Source organism: Camelina sativa, chromosome 7, assembly GCF_000633955.1.
Source record: "Camelina sativa cultivar DH55 chromosome 7, Cs, whole genome shotgun sequence".
Lineage (NCBI taxonomy): Eukaryota > Viridiplantae > Streptophyta > Magnoliopsida > Brassicales > Brassicaceae > Camelina > Camelina sativa.
The window spans coordinates 13330755-13353597 of record NC_025691.1 but is presented as its reverse complement, the minus strand read 5'-3'; the positions used below and the strand labels follow the sequence as shown (position 1 = coordinate 13353597).

Here is a 22843-nt window from a genome sequence, read left to right as displayed (position 1 = left end):
ATGTTAGGCGTAAACGTTGACCTCACTCCCTTTCTCTTGATCTGTGATTCAATTAGCTCTGCCTTATGTACCATTTCTTGCACATCTTCATAGTTCTGCAGCTCTATCTTGTCTTGAATCTCTCTGTTCAAACCTCCAAGAAACCTAGACATAACCATGTCTTCACTTTCTCTCAGATCAGCCCTGATCATAAGCGTTTCCAGCTCCTGATAGTAGTCTCTTACAGACTTAGTGCCTTGAGTGAGACGCCTAAGCTTGTTAAGAATCCCTCTCTGGTAATGTGTAGGCACAAACTTCTTTCTCATCTGCGTGACTAACTGTTCCCGTGTAGTGATAGCAGGCTCTCTCTGTCGATGTCTAGTGAGTCCCAACTGCTCCCACCACAACAAAGCATAGCCATTGAATTCAGATATGGCTATCTTTAGCTTGTTCAACTCATAAGTACCCGGAACCTAAAAGTTAGATTCCATCTTCCTTTCCCAGTCTAGATAAGTCTCTGGATCATTGGTACCATGAAAAGAAGGATACTGAATTTTGAGGTGCTTCAGCTGCTGCCTCAAAGGATCATAATCCCTGCCATGATCTCTGTTTCTGTTTCTCCTCATTGTCTCTTGACTATGATCTGAAACTTCTTCTTCTTCTTCAGAATACTCTCTATCTGACTCAATGTATATTCGATGCCCAGCTACTTGTTCAGCTCGTCGTGGGCGTGTAGGATCTCTACCAGTTCTTCGATGCTCTCTTTCTGTGCTTTGAGTGTTTCTTCTCTGATTGAAACAAGTCTCCCTTCCCCCAGTAGGTGACTTAGCTGTTCCGATCCGTGTATGTTTGGAAGAAGCTCCCACGTGTGCCTTTCCTTTAGCTAAGCGGAGAGCCTTATTAGGACTAGGCGGTTATGAAGAACTCTGATCTGAAGCGCTAGTTGCGTGAGCTATATCTTTGATCTGCTTCTCAAACTTGTTACTGAGCTTCTCCATCTGTTGCTGGAACTGAGTAGACATTGTCTTGTTTGCTTCTGTTATTTGCTTAGCCATGGCTTGGTTCAAAGCTTCCATAGCTTCTGGAGAAAGCTCCATTGTACCTGCAAAATAAAGAAGAAAACTCGAAGTAAAACGTTCCTTGAATGAGAAAAACGAAAATAAACTCTGAAACTCTGAATTTTAAACAGAAAACATGACTGCAGACCTAATGTCGAGCTAGACTATTAGAAAAATTGAACAATACCAGCCCTATGATGAACAAAATTCGAAATAACTAACCCTAATTGCAGTCTAATTCGAAACAACACCAAAACTAAATCCTAAACTCACAGAACTCGATCTAAACACCAATGAACAACGAAAACAAACCCTGAAACTAGACAAACGAAATAAATCAAGCAACACAAACGAGATTAGGGTTTTTAGAATCGCTTAGCCTTTGGCACAGAGTTGGCTCTGATACCACATAATACGATCTCCCTAGGATAGAACTCCGATGAAAGGCTGAGGATAAGTGATAGGTGACGAGATCTGGTTGATGATGATGGGCGAATGACTTTGAGTGATGATGTGTGAAGATCGAATGATGAAAACAGTGGTTCGATGGAAATAGATGTTTAGGTGGTTGTATGGATTGGAACAAAGTGAAGAGTTTCTGAATCACAAAGTGTATAGAAACCCAGAAATCAAGAACGCATTCTAGAATTCAAAGTGAGGAAAAAGTGTGACAATACTTGTTCATACAACTTCTTCGCTCCCAAACAAGGAGGCGTGGCTTTTGGGTTTTATAATAAACCCTAGGGTTCGACACTCCAAATAAAACAACAAGGCGTGTAAAGGAAATAAGAAAAACAACGAAGCGTCTAGGTGATCTGTAGTAGTACAGAAGTCACTTGTATTAGTACATTATTCCCCATTGGTAATGACTTCTAGATAACTCGACGTAGTGATCCATTTGCCTCATTAAAAACCATACCGAGAAAACCCAGTGGGACAAAACTCAGCTATGGGAAAAAGAGTACAAACTTCACACCTAAGTTATCTAGTTATCATTACTGGGTGAAGTCTTCAGGGTGGATATGTTGAAGACTTGGATCCTCGGTAGATTGAATGACCCGTCAGCTATGAGTGCATGAGCTTCCTTGGCCATCTCCTTAGCTCTTGAACGAGTGATCCTTCCCACGATTTCCGGTTTCTCTGCAGCTTCTGTCTCCTTGCTGGCCACGATCATATCAATTACTGTCAAAAATTATAATAATAATAGGTTTATAAATAATTAAGCATAATGAATATATTACACCTACACATCGTTTGAAAATCTCTAAATTGAGGATGCAATCATCTAAGCTCATGTATTTTGGTTGATTTAAAGAAAAACATATATCATATATTCGAACTTACAAGGATCTTTGTCCCAAATCCACCATTTGGCCTTATTGTTTCGATAATATATTTGAATTTCAAGTAGAAAACACTTTTCATAAATAAATTATTGTTGATTTATTTATGAAAAATCTAGGTTGTATTCACATAATTTAAAGAAAAAGCATATCACTTTTTCTAGTAAACCTAATAAAATAATATTTATTACTTGGTCATGGAAGTAGTCTAAACAGCCATCAAAAATGTTCTTAGCGTTTTAGAACTTTTATTTTAACTTTGATTTAACATTATACATAAATAATTTTTTTGAAAAATAGTTCATATATGTCCACACATAGAGCGTTCTTTATATGGTTGATGAAGCATTGGGTTGAGACTTTTTTTTTTATATGAACATCCAGTAGTTGGTTAAATAAAGGTAGTTGTCCATCGAAATACTTTGCAATCAATTTCTAATCTTAGTTGGTTACTAAAAGTGAATCATTGACTCAGAAATTACACATTTCTTTTATTAATTTATTATTATTTTTAAATTATTGATATCAATTTTCAAAGTGTACAAAAACTGCTTGAAGCTCATAAAGACCATTTAAAGGACCAACATCTATTTGGAAGAAAAAATTAGGAATAATTGTAATTCAAAACCAAACCAAGTGTGAAAAAAAAACAAGAATAACTTTTAGTTCATTTGTTGAAATAGCTTCAATTTTGAGACGACCAAAAAATATTATATGTGTTATACTTGGAATCATTCTTGATAGTAGCCTTGTAAAATTATGTATTATATTATTAATATTGAAGAATTATATTATTTATAGTGAAGATATATTAGTATAAACTAAAACAAATTAAGCTTTAAATTATTACATATAAGATAGGAACCATAATGAAAACTGAAGACAAAAAAAATCTGATAATTTTATAGCTTTTTTTCTTAATTCTAAAAAGCTTTATTCTTGTAACCCAACAAAATATACTCTTATACAATTATGTGATTAATCATTTTTTTGAAAAGTAAAATTAATTTGATTTTAAGAAATAAAAACAATTGGGCTTTGGTGACTAAACGTAATTTGGGTTTGGGCCTATGTGGCTAAACATTAAGAAACCAAATAACATACAAACAAAAAAAAAACCTAAAACGCACGTGGAGAGAATCAGTCGTCTTCTTCGTTTGGATCTCGTTTTATGAACCCACCGGAAGAACCCAACTACGTTTCTGTTTCCGATTGAAGCTTCACCGGCGCTTCAGTGCTCGCTTCTCTTGTCGGTTAAAAACAAATTTCTCAAAAGTGTGAGCTTCGTTTCTGGGGTTTGATTCAATTACAGAGAAGCCATGAACACTCACAATAGTCGAAACGCAAAATGGAAACAAAGAGAGCTCGTTCTTCTACTCTTATACGCGATCGCCTTCTATGCTTATGTCGTATGGAGATCGCTTCGTGTCTCTCACGGTAACTCCAATTTTTTTTTTTGTAAATTTCTAAAATCTGAGTCATGTGATTGTGATTTTTTGGTTGATGAGAATTTTGAATTTTTAGATCATTACTTCAAGCTCTATGGTTTAGCTCCTGGCTGGCTCATTCCTAATCGACGTAATGTAATGTGTTATTCCTTAAATTTTCATTTTTTTTTGTTTTTCCAAATTATTCTTATTGCTTTGAAGCTCATTATCTGTGTTTTTGGCTGTAGGATGTTTCTGATGCTCAATGGAGAAATTTTCGTGGGAATTTGCCGATTCTAAGCTTTGTTTTCGCGGGATTCACTGTGATTGCAAATGGTTTTAGGTCTTTTTTCCAATTGAAAGCTAAAGGAATGGCCATCTTGTGGCTTTCCTTATCGTTGATATACTTGGTTTACTTGCATGGAGCTTGGTAAGTGCTGATTCCACATATCTTTTTTGTTTGCTTCCTAGCATCACATTGTTTCTTTAGTTTTCTGACTCTAAGCTGAGTTGTTTCCGCATTCACTTCCAGCGTCATTTACATTCTCTCGATTGCAACAGCCAATTTCCTTCTTGTTAAGGTATGTTTTCCTTTCAATATATCTCCCTATAGTAGTCTTGGTATATTGGTAGTTTGGATCGTAAGAGTATATGTAGAATGAAGGATATAGTATATCTTAGCTTCTTGTGGCATATACTAAGTTTGATATTTTCTAAGATGATCAGATTTCAGTTGATATACATTAATGCAGGTTTTTGCACGGACAAAATACTTTCCTTACATGCTTTGGACATTCAACATATTTTTCCTCTTCTGCAATCGCATTTATGAAGGATATTCGTTCTCCATTTTCGGGTGAGTCATGTACATCTCATATTTGACATGTACAGTTGGAGTTATTGTGTGGTTGCTGTGAAGTCTAACTCTTTGATTGTTCCTCTCTTTTTCCAAGGCAACAGTTTGAATTCCTGGACAACTTTAGGGGCACATTTAGATGGCATATATGCTTCAACTTTGGTATTTGATTTATCTAGTTACCATTGACTACATTTTGTCTCTCTACCTTGAAAAACAAAGTCGGATTGCAGTATGTTGCCCACTTATAATTTTGTTGCAGTTGTTTTGCGCATGATAAGCTTTGGATACGATTATCACTGGGGCCAACTGGACTCTCATTTTGATGAGGAGGTGTGTTTCCTTTCTTGATATGTATTGTCTTCCTACTCTCAGTAGTTTTGGAATAGGTGTTCGTGGTAATTTTGCATTGTGTTCGGGAAATAAAATATTATCCTCAAAAAAATGTCGATATGTTCTCCTGGCATATATAGAATAGAGCTGCTGATATTCGTAGTTGCTTGTTAATTTCTCTAAGTTTTATATCTTGTGTATTTATACTGTTTCCTTGATCAATGGTTAACAGCATATGGTGTAGCCATCTCTTATTTTGTTATTTTGTTATTGCAGAAACATGTAACACGCTGTTCCTTATGTAAGTTGGGGAAGACATGCTACGTACTTCGACAGGTTGACTGCATGACACCACTGTTTAACTTCTATAATTAATCTCTTTTTCTTGCATAACTCATCTCTAACATGGTATAACCTATTAGGAGAGAGGTCTTGCAAGTGACAGCTGCTGCTTTTCTCTATACCTTTGTTATTTGGTGTATGCACCCTTGTACCTTGCGGGGCCAATCATAAGCTTTAATGCATTTGCTTCTCAGGTCTGTGGTTCTTGCCATGCCTTCACTTTTCTATTCCTTTCATGCCTTTGTTTGTTTTTAGAATCCCGAACTCTGGTTCTCTTGTATAAACTTCCATTTACTGTAGAAAAGAGTTCACAAAGAATCAACACCGTTTTTTCATAGTGGGTCGTCTTCATGATCTCTCACTACAAACCTATATTTTTACAGCTAGATATGCCACAGAATACTCATTCATTCAAAGATGTTGCTCGGTATGGAGTGCGTTGGTTATTCAGCTTCTTGCTGATTGAACTTATGACACACTTATTTTATTACAATGCCTTTGTGATCAGGTGAAACTCTTTCAGGACTAGGATAATAATTACACTTCATCGTTCTGTTTTTCAAATCTTTTAATTATACAAAATGCTAACTTCTTTGTGTTTGTGACAGTGGTCTGTGGAGAGAACTATCTCCTGTGGAAATATTTATTGTCGGATATGGAGTAAGAGGCTCTTGGAAATTTAGTCGTGTGCTTTGACTTTTTTTTTTTATTGTAGAGAACCAGAATACCTGAAACTGATCTGTAGTGCTATTTGTACTGCTGCAGGTGTTAAACTTCATGTGGCTTAAGTTCCTTCTTTTATGGAGATATTTCCGCTTTTGGTCTCTGGTATGCCCCTTCAAGTCTTGAGATCGTTTTATTATTCTATGATCGTTTAGTGGAATAAAATTCTAGCAGTTGTATGGTAGTTAACTTAGTCCTTTGTACTGATGACGTTCTGGTCTATGAAATTTCAATAGCAAGCAATTTTCAAATTGTTGCTGCGATCATGGCTACAAAGCTAGAAATTCCGAGAAATATGGCCGGATGAAAAATTAGTATGCAGTTCTGAATGTAATAATGTAAACATTTTCTTTTAGGTGAATGGCATTGAAACTGTAGAGAACATGCCAAATTGCATTAACAATTGCTACAGCCTGGAATCGTTCTGGAAAACCTGGCATGCTTCATTTAATAGGTGGCTTATCAGGTAAGAATGTTTAACACTACACTCCTGGTTTCAACTTAAAACGTCGCTGCATCATTTTCTTTTAATGCCAGCTCGTATAATAGTAAGTTAACATCTTCCTTTAGGTATATGTATATTCCTCTAGGTGGATCACGAAGAAAGTTTCTGAATGTGTGGGTTGTATTTACATTTGTTGCCATGTGGCACGATTTGGAATGGTAATTTATTGCCTTCATATGATTCCTTTGCGTTGTATGAATTATTTGATCCAACTTCTCATATGGTTGACTGTTTTATTTGCAACCAGGAAGCTTCTTTCATGGGCATGGTTAACATGTTTATTCTTCATGCCAGAAATGTTACTGAAATCAGCATCCAATGCATACAAGGTCAGTTAAACAATGGTTGTTTTAGTCTCTCTATAAGTTCCAAGTCTTTACCATGCTAACATTTGAAGAATGAATGTGATATATTATCGCACATTATTGTGATGGTAGAGACTAGGCAATGCGTCTGACTAGCATATGATATGTTTTGGACCCGTCTAGTTATCATATATCCCAATGACAAATAGAACTTCCTTTTCCTTTTTAATTTGGTTTCGTGTCCGTAGGAATTGTAGTAACATGAAAAGTACTGTTGCAGGTTGAGAGTGCTTTAGGAGAATTCCTCTTACGTGAACTCAAGGCGTTGTCTGGTGCCGTCACAATCACATGCCTCATGGTAAATAGCTTATGCTGAATATTCTTATGTCCCATTCTTGTAGTCGCCTTCATGCTGAAAAATAAGATTGAGTTCCTCAATTGCAGATTGCAAATCTTGCTGGCTATGTCATTGGACCATCAGGTATAAACTGGTTGGTCTCCAGCTTTCTTAAGAGAGAAGGTATATAGAAACCCAACGGTTATCAGTCTTCATTTAATGTTCTTTGTCAGACGCTGCTACTAAATACTGTTCATTCATTTGATATCACAGGAGTACCTGTTCTGGGTGGAGTGTTCTTTAGCTTGTACGTGGGTACAAAGGTAGTGCATTAGATATTCTGCTACGCTGAATGTTTAGTTTACTTTTCTCCTGGAGCTTTAGATGTTGTTTGAATGTTCCCAACTTTCATTTCTTTACTTTGCAGCTGATGTTCCACATCCAAGACTTGAGAAGTAGAGCGCATAGCCCGAAGTAGCTGAGGCAAAGAGTTGTAGTCTCCTCAGTTCTAATCAAGTAATGTCATTATGGTTACATTTTGAATAAAATTTTGGTCGGGCTAACTGAGTATTTCCATGCTGGAAGAATCAAAAATGAAATTAACTTTGCCAAAGGCTTTTGGATGGATGATCACAGACCACCTGCAGATGATATAAGCATATTGAATGCTGTTGAAAAGGTATCTGGTAAATGAGTGACGATCCATTTATTATCATAACCAAACCAGTTAGTGCGTGAATCCTCTGGCATGGACGCAGCCAAATTGGCCTAACTGACAAACTTCATGCATTATGAACGATTTTGTGCTGACTCAGGCTGCTTATTCATCAATTCAGCTCCTTACTGGTACTGTCTACATTCCTTAGATAAGACTTCTTAACTATTATGATAACAATCAAATTCATCATCACCACCACTTCGATTAACTCATATATCTGCGTTCTGCAAAAGTCAAGCAAAATTCTACATAGGGCAGGATTTCCCTTATCTTAACTCTGATGACTAGAACAACCAGGCGGTGTGGCGGTATTCTGTTTAGCCCAGCCAAAACACATCTCAGGTTGCGCATTCCGTAGATGTATAGATTTGCCACGGTTGGTGTACATACTCTTAGGCACCCATGTGATGTTAAGACACCCAGTCTCTTTGTGTCTCGTAGGCGACATAAGATAGGTCTGGTAGGTTGCAAGCAACATAAATCCAGTTTCTGAGAAGCTTGTAAGGCGAAAGAGAGAGAAGGTGAAGAAGAAATGAAATATAGAAAAAGTGCGAAAAGTGAATACAGTATTCAGAATACTGATACGAGTTCCATTACAGAGTTTTGATAGGTTAAGGTGCGATTGAGACCACTGAAGAAGACCATCAATGTCACACATTTGTCCCTTCCCAACCCAACAAAAACAGGTTGGGACAAGACACTGGAGGATTAAGACACACATCTGCTTTTTAATCTTGTGGCTCTAAATGGAAAATTTCAGTCTTTCAGACGTAAGAGCATGTGCATTGGTAGAGGACAATTTATGGTCTTTCAAATATATTAATCTTATTTTGAGAGTTTCTTAAGTTTAGTACGAGCATTGGTGTCCCTCAGAGTTGGTCCCCTGGAGAAAATAATAGATTTATTAAATTAAAAAATTAATTATTTAAATTAATAAATAAAAACATATTAAAGTTTTAATTTAAATAAAACATATAACATTGACATTAAAAACATTAAAAAAATAAAAAGTTACAAAAACTTGAAAAAAAAACAAAATATACAATTAAAACATGAAAGATAAAAAACATAAACCATACAAACATCAAAGATAAAAACAAACATTTTATTCAATTCATAGAATTTTTTTAATCAATCTTCATTATCTGGAAGATGTCCAAAGTTAGTCCAAATATGCTCAATCAAATCTTTTTTTAACCGTTCATGGACTTTTTTATCCCGAATTTCTGTAAGACGAGTAATCGTTGTGCTCATATTTGAACTCAAGCTGGCGGCACCGACGGTATATGTTTGATCCACATCTTCTCCGTGTTGAAATTCAGAAACAATGTTTCGGTAACTGTATGTTCCTCGTTCATCCTCGACAATCATATTATGGAGTATTATGCATGCTCTCATAACATTTGCTATTTTGTTTTTATCCCATAAACGAGATGGATTTTTAATAACGGCGAATCTAGCTTGCAAGACTCCAAATGCACGCTCAACATCTTTCCGCACAGCTTCTTGTTTTTTAGAGAAGAGAGAATTTTTCATACCTTGTGGAAGCCGGATAGATTGTATAAAAGTGGCCCATTTAGGATAAATACCATCGGTGAGATAGTACGCCAAATTGTACTCCCTTCCGTTGACAAAGTAGTTGACCTCCGGAGCTTTACCGTTAAGAATGTCATCAAAAACATTTGATCGATCTAGAATATTAAGATCGTTCATAGTACCTGGAGCTCCAAAAAAAGCATGCCATATCCAAAGGTCGTACGAAGCTACCGCCTCCAGCACGATTGTAGGTTTTCCGGTTGATCGTGAATACATCCCTTTCCAAGCTGTTGGACAATTCTTCCACCCCCAATGAATACAGTCAATGCTCCTAACCATCCCGGGAAATCCACGTTTTTCATTTTCATAGAGTAGTCTTTCTAGGTCGTCTGGTATGGGACATCTTAGGTATTCATCGCCAAACAACAGGATTATTGCGGCGGTAAACTCGTCGAGAGAGATAGAAACAAGAGAGAGAGAGTCGGAGATAAAAAATAGAAGTCGATGGTTCAATTTTTTTCTATCCCCTACCCAAACAACACAAACAACCGAGAGCATGCCACGTGTAAGGAAGGACGGACAAATAAACGTCCCCTTTGAAGGAACGTTCCTTCGCATAATCACACATTTTGATTTAAATTAAATCGTTTTATTATGAAGGACAGATGAAATATAGGCTAATGCAAATGCTCTAAGGGAATTGTATAAAGTAGCGATAGTGACGATGTTTAACACGCTGAAAAGGATTGTCGTAGGAAGATACACGACATAATTAACATAAGTGTCCAAATAATATAAATCAAAGCACCAGTAAGGACAAAAAAAGGTGGCAGCTTCATAAAAATCTAGAACTTAATAATTCTCTAAAAAGATATCTTAACCATTGGTCAGCTCTGAAATAATTGCAAACAGTCTGCAACATTCTGCGATCTGATCTCTAAGGTAACCAAAATTATATTTTACTTTGTCAAGATCTTGATCTGGAATCTTTTTTTTTGTCAAAAGGCTACTTAACTATCTCAGTTAAATCACACCTTAGTCTGGTAATAAATATTAAATAAAACGTTTGGTAATTAATGTTATCTCTCTCTCCTCCATATAAACCAAGGTTTGTGAACAAGTCTGAAACCATCCATCCATATGATCAAGAGGTGGGAAATGAAGAACCATCTATGGAGTTTGTTTGGGATCATTCTCTTAAACATCTCTGTAAATGGGATGATGATGGAGTTTGATGAAACGGAGTGGTTCACAGAGTTCAATGAAACAAAGATGTTTCAGACTCAAAGTAATGTTTATTCTGAAGCTAAGTTTCCTATGGTTGGACTCACTCTCATTCAATCCGCTGCATCTAAAGGAGCTGGTAACATCTTTTTCTTTATAACTTATCTCTTTCTTGGGGTATAATATGTTTCTTGTTACACAATTTTCAATTTCTTTGTAGTGTGTCTCGATGGAAGTCTCCCCGGATATCACTTGCATCGAGGGTTTGGTTCAGGAGCAAACAACTGGCTCGTTCAATTGGAGGTTTGTCCAGCTAAAACGTTCTCTTGTAAACATAGATATGACAGTGTTTAGTCACTGACATGATGGTTGGTAGGGAGGTGGATGGTGTGATACCGTTAGAAATTGTGTATACCGTAAGACCAGTCGCCGTGGATCATCTTCGTACATGGAGAAACAGATACCATTCACTGGCATTCTAAGTGATAGAGCCGCTGAGAATCCAGGTTCTTTTTTCTAAAGCTCCCATACATCACTCTATAGGATATGATGTTTATGTTTCTTGGTAATGTTGTGCTTTGCAGACTTTTATAACTGGAACAGAGTAAAAGTTCGGTACTGTGACGGTGGATCGTTTAGTGGAGACAGCGAGGATAAGGTTAATTAGCTTCTTCTTGAAAACATTAATAAGGTTATATTGTGTTACAATATTGATTGTTATATAGTTTTATATTTTGCTACAAACTAGGCTGCAAAACTTCAATTTAGAGGAAAGAGAATTTGGTTAGCTGCTATGGAAGAGTTGATGGGGAAAGGAATGCGTCAAGCTAAGCAGGCTCTGCTCTCCGGATGTTCTGCTGGAGGTCTGGCCGCGATTTTCCGATGTGATGATTTCGGGAAAATGTTTCCTCCTTCCACTAGAGTGAAATGTCTGAGTGATGCTGGTTTCTTCCTCGATGCGTGAGTGATTTGCTAGTTCCTTGACTAACAAGTATCTATCAGTCATGACTTTGGTCTAGGTATTGACTGGTTTCTTAATTTCTTAACTGAAGCATCGATGTATCTGGAGGCCGAGCTCTGAGGCGTTTATATGCCGGTGTGGTAAAATTACAGGTAAGAGCACATAATGTTTTACACACTTTGTCTCAAGACTTGTGTAATTTTGTTAAGTTTCTCAAAACAAATTGGCAATGAGTGTTACTTTATGTCGCTTCTAATTTTCGATAGATGGTCCTAACAGTATTTAATCACAGAATCTTCAAACCATGCTTCCTCGGGACTGTGTAGACCGTCTTAACCCAACTTCGGTATGTGTTATCTTCTTTTAGCTATATTAATAGTGAAGCAATTCCAGATATAGTAGTGAGCTCGATCGCCTAAAATGTGTACTCCATGCTTTAATACTTGCAGTGTTTTTTCCCACAAAACTTAATCAACCAAGTCAAGACTCCATTGTTTATTCTAAATGCTGCATATGATTCGTGGCAGGTTAGTTAAAGTCCCTTCTTTTGATCCTCAGCTTTATCAATAAAGGGAGAATCTGTCTTTTTTTGATATAATATATTGTAATTGTTGCAGATCCAAGAGAGTTTAGCTCCTAAATCTGTAGATCCAAAAGGAAGTTGGAATGACTGTAGACTTAACTACGCTAAGTGCAGTCCATCTCAGATCCAGTTCTTGCAAGGTGAACCATGAGCTATAATTAATGTTCTAACCAAAACTGAGATATATATGTTTTGTATTGAAAATTTTGTATTAACAGGATTTAGGACGCGTATGGTGAATTTGGTAAAAGGTTTCGCGATGCCGAGAAAGAACGGTGTGTTCCTTAACTCGTGCTTTGCTCATTGCCAAACAGAGAGGCATGACACATGGTATGCTAAAAACTCTCCTGCCGTTAAGAACAAGGTAAGACAAAAATATAATAACCATTTACAATGCAAATGTGTAATGTATTGTGATTTAATCCCGGTTGTTATTGATGTTTTGTATATACAACCAAATTAAAACAGGGTATAGCAGTAGCTGTGGGAGATTGGTATTTCGAAAGAGGAGGAGCAAAGCTCATCGACTGTGCTTATCCTTGTGACAAGACTTGTCACAATTTGGTCTTTAGAGAATAAATTTAGTTTTTTTTTTCTTTGGTATAAAAATGCTATTTTTTTTCTTCAAAAAAGAGCATTCATTTATTCAGGCAAAACAATGAAATAAAATAAAAACCCATTTGATCACTTCTTCTCTTCCTATATTTCTCTTAACTTTGTGTCCAAAAACCCGTTACTTCTCTCTGTTTTGTAAATTGGATAACACATTCTGGTTTGAATCAAATTGTGAAATCATATTGTAAAATGGGAGTATTAGTGGTCATGAATCATGATTATGAACAATGAGCTTAATTCGCCTTATACAAGGATCTTTTTAATTCTTTTGATTTTTAAATTGTAACAACACCAACTGTCTCCTTAATTGTTGATGTTTGGATCTGCATGACTTAACATGGTACCATAAATAGAGCATAATAATAGAAAACATAAATATAAGCAAAACTAAAAAAGAAACAACATTGGTAGACAAGATGATTACTTAGAATAGAGCCGGTATTCACAAATCATGGGCTCCAAGCACTAAAAAAAGTCCAATAATGATTTGATCATATGTAAAAAAAATTACAAGTCTTTGTCGAATCAGTAACACATAGACAAAACCTTGATGGGGGCATTTCACATTTTTCCTCTAGCAAGTCATCTTCTTCTTTCAGCTTCGTTCTCTGTGACCAAAACGTGGAACTCTGATCCAAGCATGTCATGTACGTCAATATTCTCCGTGTTGCTTAAGTTAACAGTTTCCATAACCACTTCTAGAGTCATGGTGAAGCCAAGATTAGACAAGACCCGTATCGCATTCCCAATTCTGAGAATGCTTTGTCGAGTCTCGAGTGGCGTATAGCTTTTCTCTTTTCCTATGTTCTGGTTAGGATCTTTGACTTGGGAGTGTTCGCCGATCCAAATGAAGCCGTTGCGGCCGAGAATCAAATCGATCCCAAGACTTTCTAAGTAATGAAAGTGACTCATGGTTTTCTTAACCAAGTAAGGATCAACCTTGAGTAGCTCTCCGTTGTCGAGCTGTAGAAGGAATTCATGGATAGATTACTCTTATTGTTTAGAGAGGAAGAGACTAGCAAAGTTGAATACTTAACTTAGACTAATGTGCCAAATCATATACCCAACCTTGCCATACTTGTGACTTAACGCTTTTAGCTCCAATCTACCATCACGGTGAATTACAGCCCACTTCGGCCTAGTAACAAAGAACGAATCAGGTCATGTTTTCAATGATGAAGGATACTTAGAGATGGACCATATGTAGGACTTACACAAACGACATCATCTTCTACAATAATATCACGCATATTGAGTTCATCCACAAACCTTTTTCGCTTCTGCCAAAATCGAGAAACTCTTATATCATTGAACCTTAGCAGACAATGTGAGAAAATACCAAACAATTGAAGAATCAAATTGTAACCTGAACAGCATCAGGCATATTCGTGGAAGAAAGCTTTAGTACTCCATATTGAGTAGAGTTTAGCTCCACTCTCCAATAGCTTTGAGAGACCTAAATAAGAAGAATCATTTAAAAACCCTAATCTCTCTCAATCTGATTTCAAAACCCTATTCACCATTACAAAACTCTTACCTCAAAGTCCTCAATCACACGTCCTACCACTACATCGTTAACCTCAGGTTTGTACTTGGCTCGCAAGTTGCGTACATATACAAGCTTGTCCACATGAACCACAACTCCACAGACCGTCGCTAGCAACTCACCATCTACCTCGGAGGTTCCATGTCCCCTTTTTTTCAAAAGAAAAAAATAAATCAATACGAAGAAAACAAAACTTCAATCCAGAATACAGATAAGCTGAAAAAGAATGAGATTACTTAAGGAGGTATGCATCTTCGTTGATAGAGTCGGCAACGATTACAGAGTTGTTTGTGGTTGACGACAACAATTGTAGCCGCTCGATAGATCTCTCAAACCGGACCTTCTGCGTCTGGTTCAATGGTAGCTCTACCTGAAGCTTTCTCATACTCCCCACAAACAATAGTGATTAAAAATTTGAGAAGAGCAAAAACGAAATTGAAGAAAAGTTCTCAATTAGGGTTTTGGAGAAAAGTGAGAAAATTCTCCTCACGTCTGCGGACTAGGGAGTTTTCTGTTTGGTTTGTACTATAACAGTTCATTGAACCGGCCGGTTAAATATAACATCAGTTTAGCGTTTGGTTAGTGAAAAAAAAAAGAACAAACACATGGATTCTCGCTTTAAAACTCTCTCTTCTCCGACTTATTTCCTTTTGAGAGCAATAGGTTTTGTGAAAAATATGTTCTATAAATAGCGATTAAGATGGAAGAGCAAAGCACTTTCTGAAGCTTAATCCATGTGTTTCTGGTTTCCAGTAATCGATGAAAACCAAGATTTTATGGTCAATCATCGGAATCGTAATCTTAACGGGAAAGGTTGTGTGATCGTTTCGAGTTTCGACTTCTTCTATCTTTACCGACTCAATGATGGACCTTATCTTGGGCCTTGTTTATTTTTCATGTAACCTGTTATGGTTGTACAAGGGCCTTCTGTTGGCCTTTGTTTGAAATGGTTTGTTCATCAATAAAATTCATTTGTGAGGGGAAAGAAAAAAATTATTCATTAACCAAAAGATACATACATATTCCCACAGATCCCCTATGTATTAATAGACAAACACTCTCACTAAAAATCTGAGGTGTCATGCTTACAGATCTTCTATAGTTTTTTTTTAATAAATGCCTTTACTTCTTATTATTGTTTACATAAATATCCCCTATTTATTAATAGAGAAGCACTCTCACCAAAAAGCTAAGATATGGCGTTCACAAAATTTCTGTACTTTTTTTAATAATCCCCTATGTATTAATAGAGAAGCACTCTCACAAAAAAACTGAGGTGTCGCGCTCACAGATCGTCTATACATTTTTTAATAAATGTTTTTACTTCTTATTATTATTTACATAAATATCCCCTATTTATTAATAAAGAAGCACTCTCACAAAAAAACTGAGATGTCGCGTTCACAGAACTTCTATACTTTTTTTCAAATAAATGCCTTTATTTCTTATTATTATTTACATAAATATGTCACTGAGAAACGATTGAAGGAGAGGAAGCCTTCGACAGTGAGATTTGGTTGTGGTAGAGACGGATCCGTTTGTTAATGGGTTAGTCTAGGTTGTGGCTCTCTTCTGGCTGGTGGCTTGAAGGAGACAAACGCGCGTCGTTTCCTGGACTGGTATGGTATTTCTCTTGTTTCTCTCTTCTTTGGACAATGGGTTTTTCAAAAAGGTTGTGTTGTTGGTGTTAGTGTGGCTACAACCGATGGTTTCAGGTTGCAAAGTGAAGTTTGTGGTTTTTGTCTTCTCTCAAACTTGCCTTCTCTGTTGGTCTGTACTCAATCCTTAGTTCTTCTGCTCTATTTGGTCTCCTGGCTAGTCAGTGTTTGCGCTATATGCTAGGTTTCGTTCCTTCTGCTTGTCATTCGGATGTTATTTTGTTGCTAGCCATATATTAGCTCTCTTCTGCGGCTCTTTTGAACTGTAGTTTTGGGTTTTAGGCATAGTAGTGGAATCGTCTTTCAGCTGTTCTCTTGCGAGGAGGTCACCAGTTTTGATTCTGTAGATGGTTAAAGCTGGGTCGACGAGGGTCCGAGTGTAAGAGCTGTTAGTCCTCTTTGGCTTGTCTCAGGTCGAATCTCAAGGTTATTTTCTTTGTCCCTAGTTTGGCTCGCCTTCTTCCGACTGGTTTTGGTTTCTGTTTCTCTGGTATCGTTTGAGCTTGCTTTTGTTCTTGCCGGTGCTGATGATGGTTTGTCGACGGTGTGCTATCATGGTTTATAGCACTTCCGGTCTAATTGGTACTCTCCGGCGTTTGCAGGTTTTATGGGAAAGCTTAGCGAGCTTCTTTCTGGATCAGCTGGGCAGATTTAGTGCTTTTGTTTTTGTTCTTTCTTTAGTGACTTGTTTTCTAAGTTGTTAGTCTTTGTATCTTTGCTTCTGGAATTGTGTAACTTGCCGGCTTATGTTTCTGGAAGTGTGTAACTTGCCGGCTTATGCTTCCCTTGTTTGGGTTAGTCTTAGGTGATTTCGTTGTTTACATATTTTTGTATTCAACAGACGTAATATGTTCAGTTCTAATTGAAATTCAAATGACAAGAAAAAAAAGATAATATCTTTTCTATTAGCTTTTAAAAATGAAAGATTTAATCAAATATTAAAATCCGAAAATGTAATTAATTATTACTTTTATAACTTATTTTATTATTAAAAGTAAATTACATTTTACAATAAAATTATAAACTATTTATTTATTTTTTTTAAATGCTAAAACTATTTTCAAATAATAGTATTATTTGTATTATTTGTAATATTTTATTTGATTCGATTAATCCCGTACATATATAGTGGGTGTTGGTACTTAGTATAACCTTATTTTGGTCAACCAGTCTTTTCCTAATTAGCTAGGTTTTCAATTTTTCTTTCGGTGATAGAGGTTCCATTAATTAGTTCCATAATGGGGTTTATATGGGAGATTTGTTTATTATGATCACAAGCCAATATCTCTGGCTTGTCATCAAGACCTATCACCGAAGACGACGACGGTGTAAACTGATAAAAGTCTAGAACTGAATGGAAAGTCGAACCTATGACCTCCCACTTATTAGCTCTCATCTCGTACCCATGAACCACTTTCTCATAGTAGCCCTTCTTAGACACTACTTCGCGGCCCAAGACTAAACACTTTCCATCGTAAGCCTCCGGGTACCACATAATTAGCTTCTTCACGTCCAGTACTCCGTTCGGAATTTGTTTTACGAGGACCCACTTGGGATCACTAATAATGTTCTCGAGTGCATAAACGTAAGTTACTTTTTCCGTCGCCGATATCAAGGCTAAATTATTATCTGCGGCTGTGAACAACGTTCTAGGACAAAGTTCTTTGGGGAATCTGATCGGAATCAGTCGTGCTTTCTCTGTTTTAGGGTTGAAAGCTACGATGCTTCCGTCCCTTCTTAACCAGTGAAAAGATCCCTCCAAATAAGCAGGTGTTTTCATACGGTAATCGAGCTAACTTGTTAAGCAAGTAATTGTCGTTTCCGATAATTTCCATGAATCTCCTGCGTTAATCTCAAACTCATACGTTGTTTCATTGCCACTTGTCACCTCGTTTATAATGACGATTTTGAAACTCTGGGTGGTTCGATCAATCTGATCAACCGCGAACCCTAGCTCGTGTTGAGGACCTCGTCGAAGAGGGATAGTATTTATCCTACAGCTATTCAACAATCGAAATTTTTTTGTGAGAGGATTTACGACGAAGAGACCACCGTAAGAGAAGAGTAGAAGAAGGCCAGAGGAATAGCCCAAAATATAACACTTCATCCTGATTTCTTTTCTTCTCGGTGACCTAGAACTGCCGTAAATGTGGTCGTAGCAGAGAAAACGGGATACATAGTTTACTAGCCAAACGCATAGCAAACTGGATCTGACCCGGGAAAAGTATTCGTAATCAAAGTTAGGGTTTTTGGATATATGAGATTGAAGGGATCTATTTGTGCATTGCAACATGGCCAGAGATCTGTGGTCTATTCTGAAGAGAATCTCTTCGAGTAGATGCCAAGGTAAGCTGTCCATGATCGAAGAAATTAGGACTTTTCTTATTTCCTTGGTGTTGTTGTAAAAGTTAGAGAAACAAGAGGTTGTATCCTGTTCTTATTATTGATCAATTGAATAAGAGTTATATATATATATATATATATATATAGTATTACATAAATCCTAAACTTAATAGGAACAGGAAACCGCTATGGGCTTACAGCCATGGGCCTTATGAATTTGGACATGTATAGGCCGGTTATGGAGATCCATCCTCAATGGTTTACAACCGATGTCATTTTTTTTTTGTGAGTTCTATTGATGCATTTATAGACGTAATTAAGGAGACAGATTGGAAAATGATAATAGTTATTAATTTCAGTTTAGTTAACCTTTATTTGTTTTTTATTGATTATATTTGCAACTTTTTATATATTAAAAAACCATCAATGTAAAGTTAAAATTGCAATAGATATTAAATTTCAACATATTGTGAAATAAAATAAAATTGAAAGGAAATTAAAAGGTAAAAGGTAAAACTAATAAGTGTCATCAAAGGAGGAATAATGTAAGTTATTTTTTTAAATAAGATAAATTTCATATCTTATTATATTAAAATAGAGTTTTGAAAGTTAGTAACTCATATGATCGTGACATGTGTCAAATATTTTGATAACTGAGACGCAATTAAGGAGACAGATTGGGCAAAGATAATAGTTATTAATCTCAATTTAGTTAACCTTTATTTGTTTTTTTATTGATTATATTTGAAACTTAAAAAAAAAACCATCAATGCAAAGTTAAAATTGCAATAGATATTAAATTTCAACATATTGTGAAATAAATTAAAACTGAAGAAAAATTAAAAGCTAAAAAGTAATACTAATAAGTGTTAGCAAAGGAGGAATAATAAAAGGGAGGAATAATACAAACCAGGAAATCAAACATCATCTCGCTGGAAGGGAGGTGTCGACCGACACCAGCCCACAAAACGCAGAGTTTTGGTTCGCAGGCGTTACAGTTCTCCCCCCCCCCCAATATAGATTCGTCCTCGAATCTCGAACAACCATCAGCCAAGGACTCCCGTGCAACCGTCTCCACGGCCCGATCTACGAAAGGTCACCTCTAGGCGATAGACTCACGTTCCAGGCATTATTTTCTCTCGACTTTTGGACTTTCCTTTACTCACAGGCCTAAACCTTGAGTTTTTATTGGCTCCTCATCAGGCCGAAACCCGCATGCCATAATATTGGCTCCTCATCGGGCCTAAGCCAGCATGCCATAATATATAAGGAAGTCCAATACTCGTCCTCGGGTTGCCACCCTACAGCGCGCCCCCGTATTGTCATCCGAAGTCGATATATCAATCATACTATCAAGCCACAAAGTCAAAGAATATGACGGTACTAGGAGAACCTAAGTCCCCCAAGAGTCGCGAGCAAACAATTCTGAACACGTCTGACAACACAATGTCCTACCAACCACATATTCCCTCACTGGAATACGTCATGACCACACAAGGGTCATCTCACTGCCCCACGGGCCGCAACAAAGGCCAAACACAAATGTCCTAAAAAGGACTGCCACAAAGGCCAAACAAATGTCCTAAACAAGACCGCCACAAAGGCCAAACAAATGTCCTAAATAGGACCGCCACCAAGGCCACTAGTCCCGTAGGACCGTCACAAAGACTATATGTCCCGAAGGACCGTCACAAAGACCATATGTCCCGATGGACCGTCACAAAGACCATCTGTCCCGATGGACCGTCACAAATACCATATGTCCCGAAGGACCGTCACAAAGACCATTTGCCCCGAAGGACCGCCTAAACAGGCACTCTAGCTAAACAGCCCGCCAGAAAGGCCACACAATTGGCTAAACAGCCCACCACAAAGACCACACAATGGCTAAACAGCCCGCCACAAAGGCCACACACGACAAAATAACCCGCCACAAAGGCCACACAATGTCTCAAAAGACCGCCACATACGGGCACAATGACTCAAAATTCCGCCACGAAGGCCACACAAGCCTCTTCGAGACTCATAACCACTAAAAATGGACAATTCTAACTCCCATTAAACTTTCCATTTTTAGAACTTTCCACTTTTGGAATCTTTCCTGTTTTAGAAACTTCTATTTCAGGAAGCTTTCCCTCAACACCATCACAGTCCCAAAGGACTCTCATCAAAGGAATCTTCTTCTTCTGAAGTTCCTTAATCCTCCTCCCAAGAACCCTCACTGGTCTCGCCTCCAAAGTCATGTTAGGCTGAAGATCCTCAGGAATCTTAGCCAACAACTGATCATCCTCATAGAAACACTTCCGCAACATAGACACATGGAAAACCTAATGAAATGCACGCATAACCTCAGGTAACTCCAATCTATATGCCACTGGTCCAACCCGCTCAATCACCCTGAACGGACCCATATACCTTGGACTCAACTTAGTCTCAGTCAATGACCTGTTCGGACCCCGCAACATGGACATCTTGAGGTACACTCTATCTCCCACCTGAAATTCAAGATCTCTCCTCCTCCTATCGGTATAACTCCTCTGCCGATCCTGATCTTCCTTCATGTTCAGCTTGAGAACCCGAATCTTCTCTGAGGTCTCCTGAACAAAATCTGCCCCGTACATGCTCCTCTCCCCCAACTGAGTCTAGCATAACGGTGTACGACACGGCCTCCCACACAAAGCCACATAAGGAGCCATGTCAATACTCGCCTGGTAACTGTTGTTGTAAGCAAACTCTACCAAGCTCAGGTGATCTGCCTAATGGCCACCCCAATCTAGCACACACATCCTCAGCAAATCCTCCAACGTCTGGATCGTCCTCTCTGACTGTTCATCTGTCTGGGGGTGATAAGTTGTACTCATATGCACCTTAGTGCCAATCTCTGCCTGAAATGCCCTATAGAGCACCGAAGTGAACTTGGAATCCCTATCAGACACAGTGCTTGCTGGCACCCCATGTGACTTGACTATCTCCTTCACATACTTCTTAGCCAAGACCGCTGCCCCATCAGTCTTCTTAATGGCCAGAAAATTTGCCGACTTAGTCAACCGGTCCACAATGACCCAAGTAGCATCAAACGTCCTGGACAATGGCAAACCAACCACGAAGTCCATAGTAATCATATCCCACTTCCACTCTGGAATGGGAATACTCTTCGGCAATCCACCTGGTACATGATGCTCAGCCTTCACTAGCTGACACAAATCACACCTCGTGACCCAGCTAGCCACATCCTTCTTCATCCTGACCCAATGATAGTACTTCTTGAGATCATGGTACATCTTACTCGCTCCTGGATGAATAGAGAACATGCTCGCATGAGCCTCTCTCAGGATCTCCTGCTTCAACTCCTCATCCTTAGGCACACATATCCGCCCATGTACCAAAATAATACCATTAGCTGAGACCTGATAGTCAGAGTCAACAGCCTTAGAGGCATTCACCAGCCCCAAATAATTCTCCTGAGCCAAACGCACTCTGCTCAGCAAATCCGCTCTATCAGCTGCAACCAAGCCCAATGGCTCCTGAGAAACCGCACACCAACTCAAAGCACTGATCTCTCCTACCAGAGAATCCATATCCTGCTCCTGAGCCGAAGCTGCCCTCTTCCGACTCAGAGCATTTGCAACAAGGTTAGCCTTACCAGGGTGATAAGCTATCTCCAGATCATAATCCGCCACCAGCTCCATCCACCGCCTCTGTTTCAAGTTCAACTCGGGCTGAGTGAATATATACTTCAGGCTCTTATGATCTGTAAACACATGTACATTTCCACCATAAAGATAAGATCTCCAAATCTTCAGGACAAAAACTACAACACCCATCCCCAAATCATGAGTAGGATAGTTGTCCTCATGCTTCTGCAACTGCCGCGAAGCATAGGCAATCACCTTCTCATGTTGCATCAACACACACCCCATACCAACTCTGGATGCATTCGTATACACCACATAGGGTTCTCCCTGCTCAGGCAAAGCAAACACTGGAGCAATAGTCAACATCTCCTTCAGGCTTGCAAAGCCCTCCTCGCACTCCTGTGACCAAACGAAAGAAACATCCTTCCCTGTCAACTTAGTCATAGGACGTGCTCTGTTAGCAAAGCCCTGCACAAACCTCCTGTAATAGCTTGCCAACTCAAGGAAACTCCTGATCTCTGTGGCATTCTGCAGTCTAGGCCAATCCCTAATAGCCTGAATCATCTCTGGATCTACGGAATCCCATCTGCAGAAACTATGTGATCCAAAAACCCATCTCACGCTGCCAGAAACTGCACTTGCGCAACTTGGCAAACAACTTTTGCTCTCGCAACTTCTCCAGAACTGCCCTCAAATGCACTGCATGTTCCTCAGGACTCTTAGAATAAACCATGATGTCGTCGATGAAGATGATGACAGACACGTCAAGGAACTCCTGAAACACGCTGTTCATCAACCTTATAAACGCTGCTGGCA

At 38.2% G+C, this 22843-nt stretch overlaps 3 protein-coding genes and 1 pseudogene across 3 annotated transcripts; 2 read left to right on the top strand and 2 right to left on the bottom strand.

Annotated features, from left to right (window-relative positions):
* On the top strand, nucleotides 3512–8057 carry LOC104701097 (putative membrane-bound O-acyltransferase C24H6.01c). Its single transcript, XM_010416730.2, has 19 exons — nucleotides 3512–3817; nucleotides 3905–3963; nucleotides 4056–4237; nucleotides 4340–4388; nucleotides 4560–4663; nucleotides 4761–4825; nucleotides 4926–4996; nucleotides 5273–5332; nucleotides 5419–5532; nucleotides 5722–5846; nucleotides 5947–5998; nucleotides 6104–6166; nucleotides 6418–6527; nucleotides 6632–6724; nucleotides 6814–6895; nucleotides 7152–7229; nucleotides 7316–7391; nucleotides 7482–7531; nucleotides 7636–8057. Exons 1-19 carry the CDS (start codon nucleotides 3700–3702, stop codon nucleotides 7684–7686), a joined length of 1602 nt encoding a protein of 533 aa, XP_010415032.1. The 5' UTR covers nucleotides 3512–3699; the 3' UTR covers nucleotides 7687–8057.
* LOC104701096 lies at nucleotides 10462–12917 on the top strand (annotated as a pseudogene).
* On the bottom strand, nucleotides 13405–14776 carry LOC104701095 (exosome complex component RRP4 homolog). Its single transcript, XM_010416729.2, has 6 exons — nucleotides 14628–14776; nucleotides 14383–14539; nucleotides 14212–14301; nucleotides 14060–14125; nucleotides 13914–13976; nucleotides 13405–13808 (listed from the first exon to the last, which is right to left on the bottom strand). The coding sequence occupies exons 1-6, from the start codon at nucleotides 14774–14776 to the stop codon at nucleotides 13428–13430; spliced, it is 906 nt and encodes a 301-aa protein (XP_010415031.1). The 3' UTR covers nucleotides 13405–13427.
* On the bottom strand, nucleotides 17227–18408 carry LOC104704592 (putative F-box protein At1g57580). Its single transcript, XM_010420650.1, has 2 exons — nucleotides 17938–18408; nucleotides 17227–17805 (listed from the first exon to the last, which is right to left on the bottom strand). Exons 1-2 carry the CDS (start codon nucleotides 18406–18408, stop codon nucleotides 17227–17229), a joined length of 1050 nt encoding a protein of 349 aa, XP_010418952.1.

Bases quoted from the DNA above. Each gene is read 5' to 3' on its own strand.
- LOC104701097 (XM_010416730.2), top strand. From the start codon at position 3,700: ATGAACACTCACAATAGTCGAAACGCAAAATGGAAACAAAGAGAGCTC. The intron at 4,826-4,925 runs GTATTTGATTTA...ATTTTGTTGCAG, and splicing joins GCATATATGCTTCAACTTTG to TTGTTTTGCGCATGATAAGC. The intron at 7,392-7,481 runs GTATATAGAAAC...TTGATATCACAG, and splicing joins CAGCTTTCTTAAGAGAGAAG to GAGTACCTGTTCTGGGTGGA.
- LOC104701095 (XM_010416729.2), bottom strand. From the start codon at position 14,776: ATGAGAAAGCTTCAGGTAGAGCTACCATTGAACCAGACGCAGAAGGTC. The intron at 13,977-14,059 runs GTAAGTCCTACA...ACTAGGCCGAAG, and splicing joins TAGAAGATGATGTCGTTTGT to TGGGCTGTAATTCACCGTGA. The intron at 13,809-13,913 runs GTTGGGTATATG...TTCCTTCTACAG, and splicing joins TAAGTCACAAGTATGGCAAG to CTCGACAACGGAGAGCTACT.
- LOC104704592 (XM_010420650.1), bottom strand. From the start codon at position 18,408: ATGGACAGCTTACCTTGGCATCTACTCGAAGAGATTCTCTTCAGAATA. The intron at 17,806-17,937 runs GTGACAAGTGGC...GCTTATTTGGAG, and splicing joins AAATCGTCATTATAAACGAG to GGATCTTTTCACTGGTTAAG.